General features: G+C 46.5%; 1 protein-coding gene across 1 annotated transcript in view; it reads right to left on the bottom strand.

The window, feature by feature from the left end:
- The window catches only part of Abca4 (ATP binding cassette subfamily A member 4), a 143,085-nt gene that overhangs the window by 37,228 nt on the left and 93,488 nt on the right, over positions 1-12,369 (bottom strand). The window contains exons 23-30 of the mRNA XM_036190798.1: positions 11,243-11,436; positions 10,137-10,221; positions 6,515-6,720; positions 6,114-6,162; positions 3,930-4,192; positions 2,760-2,884; positions 2,204-2,302; positions 1,194-1,380 (exon numbers count right to left, since the gene is read on the bottom strand). Coding sequence (XP_036046691.1) covers positions 1,194-1,380; positions 2,204-2,302; positions 2,760-2,884; positions 3,930-4,192; positions 6,114-6,162; positions 6,515-6,720; positions 10,137-10,221; positions 11,243-11,436 — 1,208 coding nt within the window. The remainder of the gene's footprint in view (positions 1-1,193; positions 1,381-2,203; positions 2,303-2,759; positions 2,885-3,929; positions 4,193-6,113; positions 6,163-6,514; positions 6,721-10,136; positions 10,222-11,242; positions 11,437-12,369) is intronic.

Here is a 12,369-nt window from a genome sequence, read left to right as displayed (position 1 = left end):
CCTTCAGTGGAGGGGCTGTGCAGTGGCTTCTAGAGTCTTCCTTGCACACACTTAAACCATTTGCTGTATCTTTTTCTTCACCCTCTCTACTCCACTGCCTAACAAAATACTTTCTAACACTCTGGCTGGAGAGTCGGAGGCCCGTGCCAGTCAGAGGAACAACAGACAAGAACATCGTAGGCCGCCCGTGTTAACGCTTGCACTCACCAGAGGCAAGCTGCATCTCGTTTCAGCCGCTGTTAGGTTCGGGTTGCCTTTACTTGAGCAGACTCTAATCCTAAATAGTTCATTGCCCACACTATTTCTCTGAATCCTCATAATGCTATGAACTAAGTATAGTTCTCCTCACCTTCCAGGAGAGAAAATGAAGAAGGCTCAGAAGCCAAGAAACCAAACCATGCCTCCTGACTCCCATCTCTGAACCCCTGCAACACCCTGACTCTTTGGGAAGCATCCATCCATTGAGACCTAATGAAAGTCCATCCAAGGCAGCCTCTCAACAAGTCACCTGGGAAGCTGTTACTAACCAGAGAAAAGGTGGGGCTCTCCTGCCCTTGAAGGCACTCCCTAAAACCTCCAGGAGGGCTTGTGTGATATGGAGCACACAGCTCTAGACAAGACACTGCTCCCAGTACAATCTATGCTGCTCTTGCAAAAGATAAGTTGCAGGCCGTGTGTGTACATGTATGTTAAATACATAGTGCATAGGTACATCGATTATCCCCACTCGCTTCTTCCTTTCTTGCAATGAATATCAAACCCAGGGCCTTACATCATGCTCGACAGTCTACCTCTGAGCTCCACCTCCTGCCCCCATAGTAAGCTTAATTAAAACTGTTAATCAATATGTAAACATATTAACATTTGAATGTACATCACAGCATTATTTAGAATAGAGAAAAACATTTTAAATCTAAATGATCAACCATGGGAAATATTTTTTTTTGTTTTTTGTGTTTGTTTTTTGTTTTTGTTTTTGTTTTTCAAGACAGGGTTTCTCTGTGTAGCTTTGAAGCCTTTCCTGGAACTCACTCTGTAGCCCAGGCTGGCCTCTAACTCACAGAGATCCTCCTGCCTCTTCTCCCTGAGTGCTGGGATTAAAGGTGTGCACCACCACCCAGCTCCACGGGAAATCATTTATAATCAATCAAAACACAGGGATAGTATGTACTTGTTAGAAATGATGCTGGTACCTGTGGAGGCGGGAGCCCTCCGGCACCCTCAGGGCACTCGGGCAGCATGGTGAGCTTCTCTCTGGTGCTGCAGACGCAGGATGGAGAGGGGTTGGCTGATGTCCATTTCTGCTTCTGGAACAGGTGGGTGATGTTCGGGGACACAGGAGGTGTCTTCCAGGAGGTTGAATTGCCACAGGGGTACTCCCTTATGGAAAAATGAGAAAATATTCCAGTCAATCCCACTGCTGATTGTGTTTTAAATCCCTAAAACAGAGGAATCATTGCCGGCCAGCTCCTTCTCTGCTCTTCTCTTCCTTGGAGCCAGGAATTTCCCTCCTGGGGATTAGAGTCCGATTAAGGAATATCAAAACCAGGGGCCTGCTCGTGACAGAGTGTAACCTAGAGAATAACCGCCTAGTTGGCGGACTCTCTGGTTTTTGTTTGTTTGGTTTGGTTTTTGATTTTTTTTGTTTTATTTCTATCTAGCAGTTCTTGCTGTTGAGAGATGAAAAAATGATAGAAGCATCTGAAATATGTCCAGTTTGTGCTTTAGCGATAGCTTTGGAGAAGATGAGCTGAGAGAAGATGCTGTAACTACACTGAACTGTAAAGGTTCCTGGTGGATTTCAATTATCTTCTACAGCTCTCTTTTCTAGAGTTAGAACAATGAGTGAGAGCTGGCCACAGAAATAATTCATATCATCCAAGTTTCAATTGTATAATTGCATATCTTCAACTCCGTTCATCCAGAGATATAGAACATAGAGAATTTCTATATTGAGACGCAAAGGGCTGTCGATGATGGAGGCTTCCTAGGATGAAGTTCTGCTTAAAGAAGCTGGGTAAGTTCTGGTTAGAGACATGGATGTGACCCATAGAATAATACAGGGCAGGATTGAAGGGTCTTTCCCAAAACTCCCCGGCTGGCTTTGGGGTCCCCTAGGGGTGCTGTTTGTGTTAGTGCAGGACTTACGGAAGCCACTCTTGGGGTCCCCTAGGGGTGCTGTTTGTGTTAGTGCAGGACTTACGGAAGCCACTCTTTCTTTAGACAACGGTTGCCAAAGCCTGGCTTGTTCAGAAGGACATCTTCCAGCACTGCGAGGTGTTCATTGCCGGGCTCATCCATGCTAGGAAGAGAGAGGGGGTTGCTCACCTGGTAGTCAGACTGGGCCAGAATGGACAATGGCCACTAACATCACTCAGTGTTTACTGAATTCCATGCCACGCGTGTATGTGAGGCATTGAACCTTCACTTAGAATGGTTGTGGAGCTCCTGGAAGAGGGGTAGCCTACTATACACACCTAGAAGTCTGATGGTCGATCATCTATGCCTCAAAAAGATGGAGCTTCAACCCCCTTTCCCAAGCTTCATATCCTCTTTCTCTATGGGCCTTCCACTGGGTACCACACTGCTAAGCACTGACCGCTACGTTATCTTTCCTTCTAAGAACAATCCCAGGACTCCTTCTACCTTGGTGACAATTCCAGGGAGGTGGGGAGGTCAAGACCCTTCTAGCAAGCATGTGGTCCAGGAATATCACATGTCAGAGGATACTGGTGGGCCCCGGGGATGAATCTACACACCTGAAGAAGGTATATTGATGTCCGTACATCCAGGGGTGAAGGGTCAGAGCTGGAAATTCACCAAACGGAGGCACAATGATGGAAAGCATCAGAGCCAAAAACACAAACGTGGCAGGGAGAACAATCTGTAGGAGAACAGCCATGGAGAACCGGGCTGAAGAACGAGAGATGATACACATGCACAGGAAGGCACTCAATGCACACCTGTGTACCCATACCATGCACACGTGCAGCACACACATTCTCTTAAGCATTTACCCTCCACTTCCTATTCAGAAGCAGGTAGGGAAGGGCAGGCATCTAGGGGAACATCATAGGCAAGTGTAAAAGGTAATACATGTACAAGGAAAAGGAATGTTCCTGTAGTCATAAAGAATCTGAGTGTGCTGGGCGGTGGTGGCGCACGCCTGTAATCCCAGCACTCGGGAGGCAGAGGCAGATGGATCTCTGTGAGTTCGAGGGCAGCCTGGTCTACAGAGCTAGTCCAGGACAGATTCCACAGCTAAAGAGAAACCCTGTCTTGAAAAACCAAAAAAAAAAAAAAAAAAAAAAAAAGAATCTGAGTGTATGTTATGCTCAGCCAGAGCCTCAAGGGAAGTGTAAAGAACAATCACATTATTTTTGTTTTGAATGAAAACCATAGAAACAGAGCAGGGCACATAGCTGAGATGGTGTAGAGTGTTTGCCCAGCATGCATGAAGCCCTGAGTTCAATCTGTAGCATTGTATAGTATTGAGTTTAATGGCACATGCCTTCAAACCCAACACTCAGGAGGTAGAGGTAGGAGAACCAGAAGTTCCAGGTCATTCTTAGCTATACATCAAGTTTGAGGCCAGCCTGGAGTACATGGTACTCTGTCTCAAAATAGGACAATGGCCTTGATCTTTAGGCCATTAGAAAAATGAATTAAACGTATAACTTTACCTTTCATTATGAAAATAGAAACAATATTGACTATCTTATTTTTTACTCTAAATGAGGCCCAAGCTTTTCAAGAAGATTTGCAAAACTCACAATCAAAATAAAGGTTTGACAAGGAGGAGGTAGAGGTGATGGGAGCCAAAGTGTTCTGGGTAGAGGTTGAACCCATCCTCACAGATGCTCCTGAGAAGACAGACCCTAGACCCGAGGGGGAGAAACGAGTCAAGCCCAAGCTGGCTGCAGTGGTACCTGAGCCAGGAAGTCCTTGTGGCTGCGGACAGCATGGTGAAATCGCTTGATTAGCAGCGCCTGTACATGTTGAAGAATCAGCCTGGCACCTGTGTTGAATGGGGCACTGGCTTCCTCTGGCTCTGGGGAAGGTTGGCCCTTGGAAGGATCCACTTGTCCTACAGAACAGGTGTGGGAGCCCTGGGCGGGCTGCCTGATCTTCTCGGTGGGAGCAGAACAAGGGTGCCGGAGACTGACATGCTCTCTGTTCTGCTGTATGCCACCTAAGGGATATTGGATCAATAATTTGAAAAATGCAAACGTAAGAGATTATGATATACATTTTCCTTACAACATCAGTTACTCTTCATTTGGAGAACCATAGGGCACGGAGACTAACAATCTTTCTGAGGTTGTTCGGGGGCAAGGTCTCTCTCTAACCCGTCTGTACTTAGCCACCAGTACTGTGGGAGGTGATGAGAATGTGGAGAATAAGATCCATCAGTCTGTGTGGCTTCAGGCACCTCATCCAGCCTCAGTGAACTGGAGTTTCCCCAGGTCTCTGTCCTATCTATCTGCCTCATGAGATTATCATATCAAGTAACACAATGATATCAGGTGCTTTGTCAACTATAAAGAACCATCAAGTGTGAAGTGAGAGGATTTGTAAGTGTTACCATGAGGGTCTTGTCAAATCTTGATCACAGATCACATGCTCATAAAAACTTGGCGTGCATTTATTGAATTCTCTCAAAGATTTTAAAAAGTATATGTTATTACTGTTCTCCTTTTCCACGTGGGGAAACTGAGGTAGGAAGAGGCTAAGTACCTTGCCCAAAGCCATTTAAGTATCAAATGATGGAGCTCACGTTTGGTGTTTATCTACTGCACTCTATGTCTAAACTCTGAATACCTACTCTCTACTGACTCTGAAATACCCACCTCTACGGCCATGCTGACCAATCTTCAACATCTGACTTTATTATTCTGACAGGCTAATTATTAAAAAAAAAAAAAAGGAGCATTCTGTCCAGGTAAAAAGTCCCTAACTGTTCAATCTAGCACAAATTGTGGTATACTTTAACATATTTTCATTCTTGTCTTGGTTAATGTGAATCTTTGGCTTTGAAGGAACTGAGAGAATTCAATTGCTTTCTGCAATGAACTTAAAGAGAACCTGGGCCCAAAGTGAGCTACTCCTACCTTCAACAAAGGACTCACTCCTTCCCACTCTGTGAGGATGATTGCCTCAGTAGTCTGCCACCTGACCTATATGGGTTAGCTGGAATGAGTACAGACTGGTAATATGGCCATTGGTAAATCTAGGCACAACTGATCCATGCTTGGTGACTTAGAAGCTGGATGAGACACACATTATATCTTAGAAGGTAGTAGCAGAAATTCTATAGGAAGGAAACATTGCATAGGAAGACACTACAATGTGCCACACTGGGTAGGAGGAGGGGACCAGTGACCCAAGACAGCAAGAGAGAACCGCTGCCCATCTTTGCCTCTGAGCAGGAGAGAGGGCCTGTTGGGTCTATTTCAGCAGAGTGGGAACATCCCTCTCGTTCTATGAGAAGTAATTTGTGCTATGGAGATGTTACCTTTCTGATACTTCTGTTCCCTCTGCAACACTCATAATGCTTTGTGTGGCTGTGAGGAGTCAAGAGAAGGACCCAGGCTAACACATATAGAAGAGAGAAGGCCAGATTTCACAGGAATTTCAATCCCCACCATTTCAAAGCCTATAGCTTACTACCTGAGAGTTTGAGTGTTTTTATCTTGATCTCAAAGGGGCCAGGAGACTGGAGCTGGCATCTGGGTTATATCAACTGTCATCATTATCTCTAAGGACTCTCTGCTAGCTACCACTCATGCAGGCTAGAATGGACCAGAAGCCTGGTAAAGAGAAGAGGAGATGGTGATCGGGAAGAAAAAAGAGAGCAGAGGTATAGGACGTGAAGTTTGGGGAAGAAATCTACCCATCTGACATCGATAAGAATCCGGATTCATCCAGAGTGTCCCCACCCAGCCAAATTCAGTTTCTCATTCCTGTTGCTCGCTGCCATGAAGACACAAAGTGCGTTATTTGGGGCTCTGGCACTGGGAAGGAGTGGATAGCTGCTTTGTTACTTTTCCTGTAGATTTTTCAAGATCAAATCTGGAGAGACACAGAACAGGTCGCAGGGTCCAGCACCATACCTGCAATCATAGAGCTGGAATCAGAGTCCTCTGTGACCTTCAGAAAAATCTGTTGAGACACAAAGACAGAATTTGATTCAGGTATTCCTACTTGCAGGAAAATCTAAACCAAGTTCCATTTTGTTGGGCACTGTTGTTCATCATGGGAAGAAATGCATTCTAACTATCGAACAACACAGTCTATAAGTGAAAAGGTGTGAGCACATGGGGACCACAGCTGCAGAAAGTGTGTATGCATGTGGACTGAGGCAGGAGGAAGCCAGCTAAAGACGGAGAGAGTTGCTACACCAAGTGGGGGAATATCGGTCCTTTGCTTTTGTAAGATTTGCTTTCGCGTTAGACTTTTGCAAGAGCTGCCTCTTCTGGCACTAGACAGAGACCAGCTGCAACGTCTGCCTTACCTCTTCCAGGGGAGTGTCCGAAATTCCAAAGCTGCTGAGCCCCAGGTCAGTCAGCGTCTCCTCCAGCTCTCGGAAAAGGCTGGCATACGCTCTCTGCTTGAAATTCTTGTTTGGAAGGAGGAAGATAAGTTCCTGACCAATGCATTCCACCAGCTTTGCCTCTGGAACATGGTGGTATACCAAATCCATCAGCTCCTTCACATTCCCTAAGACGAGAAAAAGGGCTACTACCAATGCTGGTCAACCTGTTCTACAACCTGGAAAACTGTGAGGTTGCCTGGGCCTTCTAGTCGATTCCACGCCCTGCCTCCCTCCTTCCCCTCCTCACTTCTCTCTCGTGTATGTGTGTGTTGAAACAGGGTCTCATGTAGCACAGGCTGGCCTCAAACCCTTTATATAATTAAACCTGATCTTAAACTCCTGATCCTGCTTCCTCTATCCTCAAGTGATGGATTAGAGGTGTGTACAAATATATCATCTTTAGCTGAGTGGTGGTGGCACACACCTTTAACAGCACTTGGGAGGCAGAGGCACGCAGATCTCTGTGAGTTTGAGGACAGCCTGGGCTGCACAGAGAAACCCTGTCTTGAAAAACCAATCTACATGCACTTTTGGTGGTTTTGGTGTGTGTGTGTGTGTGTGTGTGTGTGTGTGTGTGTGTGTGTGTGTGTGTGTGTGTGCTGAGACAGGGTTTCTCCCTGAAGCCCACCTTAGCCTGTATGTTGGTTTGGCACTGGCTGGCCTTCCAGAGTGCTGGGATTAGAGGCATGAACCACACTCTTGGCTCCTGGCATCACATCATTTCTTGTAGACTTGAAGCTCAGCAAGTCTATTTTTAGCTTAGTTGACTCTAGGACAAGAGTACTCCAGGTGGCTAGCTGAGCAACCTGAAGGAGGGCATTTCTTCCATTGTTCAGTCAAACATGTATTGCCTCAAGGAATGCTACACTGTGAGAGTCCTTCCCCATTCCTCATCTGTGAAAGGGAAATAACTGTGCCACTTCACGACTGTTAGTGTGCATGGGGAGTTAACGTATACACAGTGCTTGGAGTGGTGCCTGGTGCAAAGCTGGCACTTAGCAAAGCTGGCACTCAGCTGTCATTGCATTCTTGAACATCAGCCCAGGGAAGAATGTTCATCGGCTGCTTATCCTCATTCATTGGAAACTTAGGGGTTAAATCAGAGTTGTTTTCCTCTTCCTGGTCTGGCCCAAACAAGCTGCAGGAAACTTATCCAAGACACTAGAGAGGAGACCAGTCCCCTTCCTAAAGTGCCTGGTTTACTTCTTAGAGAGCCACACCATTTCCCCTTGGGTTGTGCCTGTCTTCTCAAACAGAACAAAATTCAGTAACCAGTGACTGCAGGTTGATAGGCCCTGGAGAGGATGAGGATGGCATGGGGAGTGGGTGGGAAGCATGGTAACACGATAACTTTGAACAGCCAGAACGGGATTTTATAGACAAGCATGTATTACATTGGAATTGAAAACCTAACTTAAAAAAAAAAAAAAAAAAAGAGTCTTGCTTTGTAATTCAGACTGGCTTCCACTCACAATCCTCCTGCAGGAGCCTCCCAAGTGCTGGGATTACATGTGGGAGATGCTCTAACCCCAGTGAGCATTAAGGTTCAAGCCAGTGTTCTTAAAGGGTCGGCATCGCCTAGGAGAGTCTCGCCTTTCTTTCAAAAATGACGTGGTTGGAATATTTCATAGCTCCCCATTAAGACCCTGCGCTTAGCTAGAATGAAAGGCGTGTGTCACACTTGCAAACTATGTGATTGTCTTCAGTCCTGGATGATCTCATACTGGGACCGGGGAGTTCTTTACCAGAGGAAATAGCTCTGCCCCAGTAGCTTGAAGAGGTCACACTCATTGTTCTCTGAGGAAGGAAGTGAGACACAGTCACTGGATTCCCAGGGATTCTGTCTTAGATGTGTGTCAGACTCTCACAAGGGTCCATCTGGAGGGAGGTCTGTGAGTGTGTGTGTGTGTGTGTGTGTGTGTGTGTGTGTGTGTGTGTGTGTGTTGTGTGAGTGAAAAGCCAGCCAGGGGTAACTGGGGATTAAGGGATCACTCCTCCCTAGTGGTGGTGGGGCATCACTGCCTACTGTACTTCACCACCATCACGGCATACCCGTCTTTCACAAAGAGTCTTTTCCTAGAAATAAAGCCATACTTTAAAGATCACGCCGGCCACAGAAACATTCCAACTTGATCTTGATGGACTATAACAACGAAACACATCTGTGTTGATTTGTTTAAAGAAAACATCAATGTCTTGACCAAGATTCCAAGGAGAAGTTTTCAGCAACACCAGAGACGCCCACAGTGAGAACACAGCAAAGCATGAGATCCAGAGACAATTCCAAAGACATGCTTTCTGCTCAGTGCCGATTCTGCCGGCAGGGGGAGTCAATACTGGCGATGGGACTCCAAGAATTTCCTCTCAGGTGGTTGTTATTTGAGATAGGATCTTACTCTGTCATCCAGGATGGCCTAAACTCCCTATTGAGATCAGGCTGGCCTAGAACTCACAGAGATCTGCCTACCTTTGCCTGGGCTGGAATTAAAGGCTTGTGCCAATGCACCTGGCTTCCTCCTCACCCCCACCCTACCCCACCAGGTTTTAAGCATAGCACATCAATGTTCCACCAAATTTCACTTAGTAGATTCTTCAGGTTTGAGGGGGGGGCAGTTAAATAGGAAACTTTGTCTTTGATAAGCACACACTTTCCTCTGTTCAGAAAGCAGGGTCAGTACCTAAGTTTATTTTTGCTTTGACATTCCACTTGCAAAGTAACCCTCATGAGAGGCCCGAAGGTGGGCAGTATTGAGAATGGAAAGGGTCTAGCAAGCTCTTGGGATCCTGAGCTTGAATCTGACAGGTGAACAGTTGCATGTACAGTGGGCTTATTTACTGCATCTCTCTGGTGACAGGGAGAGGCCTCTGAGAGACAATATACCCTTAAATTAAAGGGAGGCTCACTGAGAACTTGGGTAGCACCAGGGAATGTGTGCATTGCACAAAGATGTCATGCATCTTCTCCACTGACAAGCTCAGATTCTCCAAAACTTCCCTGTAAGAGACATGCCGGGATTTTGAGATGGCTCAGTGTCTTAAGAGCACTCGTGGCTCTTACAGGGGCCCTGGGTTCAGTTCCTGGCACCCACCCACTGGCTCATAGCTGTCTGTAACTCTAGTTTCAGATCCAACGCCCTCTTCTGGCTTCTGCAGGCACATACATGGTTCATTTTGTCATACACATAAAAATAATAAATATTACCATGGTACCATATGGTACCATGGCACACTTTTAAGAGTAGATGCGTCCACACTCTGTTACAGGGCAGGGGGGCTCTAAGGACCAAAGCTTAATATGAGTAGGGGTGGGGATGAGCAAAGATCAGATTCCTTATTCAAGAGAGGTCTCTCGGGTGCATGGCTTTAAAATCGCACTAGGAGGAGCAGCAGGCTCAAGAAGAAAGATGAGCAATGGCATGACATTGGGCTTTGAGGTACACCAAGTGTTCTCTTTGCTCGAGTGCATCACAACAGAGCACACCCAACCACGTGGCAGGTGGTCACTGAACCAGAACTGATGTCCAACCTGGCCAGCTCTTACCATCCAAGACTTGTTCCTCGGTTATCTCATCAGCTCGGGCTGGACACCTGGTGGAGAAAGCCTTTGATGTACAGCTGCAGGCCCCCTACAACAGATGGACAGAAGTGACTGACAAGATGCACATCCTTTCAGCGACAGCATCTTCACGGTGCCAGCTGCTGTCACCGCTGCTCTGTTTGTCTCTCATCACCATCTGGGGCCAACATTTTTCTTTCTTCTCTGTTTAATCTATTAATTCATCTGAGCATTTCGAGGGTGTAGCTGCTTGATTTTTATCTCAGAGGGAATGTGAGTCAGGCCGAGAGAGAGGCGGAACCTCAAAGCATCCCTTCAGCGGGTCATTCATCATGTGGCAGCTAGAGAGACGTTCTGCTCCCCTCCCAACCCCTGTGGACATTGGCTGTGAAAATCTATGCAGGACAGGAAAACCCACTACAGCCCTTCACACCGGAGGTGTAAATGACGCTACAGAAGAACAATTGTGGTGATCTGAATACGAGGGACACCTGTTTTCAAGGAGCCCGGCAACATTCACAACACTTTATCTCATTTGTCCCCACTACGTCCCTAAGGGGCAGAAGCCGGCAGCATCAGCTTCTTTTCCCATGTAAGGAAAGATAACAGTAAAGAATAAAAATCACTTGCTCAGTATGACACCACGGACTTGCCAGTTCTAAGGACATGCTTAGTGGTCTCTGCTGGCTTCCCCGCCCCCGTATCATTTTTAGATTATAGTTCCCAAAGATGCCTCTCCTTAGATTTCACTTACTACTGGAATTCAGGCTTCTTAGGGAACATGAATGTTGGAGAGACGCTTAAACAAAGCGGACTAACCTTGAAGGGCACCATGCCATATGTATGGTTTGGAACACTGATGTGTAGTGCTTTCAGGTTATTTTAAAGTAGTTGTAGCTGGGTGTGTGTTTGGGGGCATCTCCGTAGGGTAGGTTAGAATGCAATTACCAAAATTTGCAAATAGTCCCAGAAACAAGCTGATTCTGACAGCAAAAGGTCCAGTAGGCAGAGATATCTAGAAGGGCAGCCCCACACTGCCTGTCCCTCCTCACCCAAGTCGCCCGGGGCCCCTTCCCTGGGCAGACATATACCTCACAGCCACCTCTTTGGCTCTGGATGTTTTTCATCTTGCGAACCAAGGTCAAGTAGAAGCCTGTGCCAAAGCAGTTCTTGAGGAAGAGGGGGGTTCCAGAGCAGTAGAGCCTCCCCTGGGAAATGATGGCAATTCGGTCGCCGAGGAGGTCAGCCTCATCCATGTGGTGAGTGGACATGATGATGGTTCTGCCTATGGGTTATAACGTGGTGTTATAACAACCACTATATCCTAGCATATGCATACCATAAAGCACCACATCACATAGACTGTCTCTGCATTGAGCCTCAGATATGATTCAAATACTTTGCGTGTGTGGGACACACTCAACACCGCCGTCACTGGCAGCATCTCTGGACTTCCATATGTTGTCTTCACATTGTTAAACACCACTCGTACATTGTAAGGAACACATACAGCACTCTCTCATTAAATGAGAACTGTTATTTAAAAAGGAAATGAGAATTTTAGCCTTCAGTGAGGGCATGAGGAATACAGCAAGAACAGAGGAGGAGGCTTTCCAGGCTGCGTGGGATGAAGCATGCAGCTGCTTGTGTGGGGTCTCAACTCTGCCTGATGTGGCTTCTGGATGTGAATCCTCTGGAAGGTGCTGGGATGGATGAGTAAAGAGTCTAAGACATCTTCATGTGCCACAGCCTTCTGTAGTTCCAGACATCTAGCCCCCTGTTCTTAACACCTAGTCTCAGGTGCTCACACAACAGCTAGGCAATTCCACGTTTCCAGATCGGAGGAAAAGTAGAAACAACTTTTTATTTTGTTTTCTTTTGTTGAGACAGGGCTTCATGTAACCCAGGCTTGCCTTGAACATGCCACATAGCTGAAATTGATCTTGAATTTCTGATCTACCTGCCTCTACCTCCTGAGTGCTGCTGGGATTATGTGCATGTGCTACCAGGCCTGGTTTATGTGGTGCTGGGCTAGAACTTGGGGCTTTGTGCATGCTTTGTAAACACTGTACCAAATGAGCCGCTCTCCCAACCCAGCTTTCTAGAATATTTCGGCAAGTAGGCCACTTCATCCATGACTCCCTGCTTGTACTTTTGTAAAAATCTCAGGAGCTCTTACTTGAACTCGGACTCCCTGACGGTCTCAAGTGAGTGCAGT

The sequence above is a fragment of the Onychomys torridus genome, chromosome 6 (assembly GCF_903995425.1).
Source record: "Onychomys torridus chromosome 6, mOncTor1.1, whole genome shotgun sequence".
Taxonomy (NCBI): Eukaryota; Metazoa; Chordata; class Mammalia; order Rodentia; family Cricetidae; genus Onychomys; species Onychomys torridus.
Note: the sequence above shows the minus strand (reverse complement) of the source record. Positions and strands in the feature narration are given on the sequence as shown.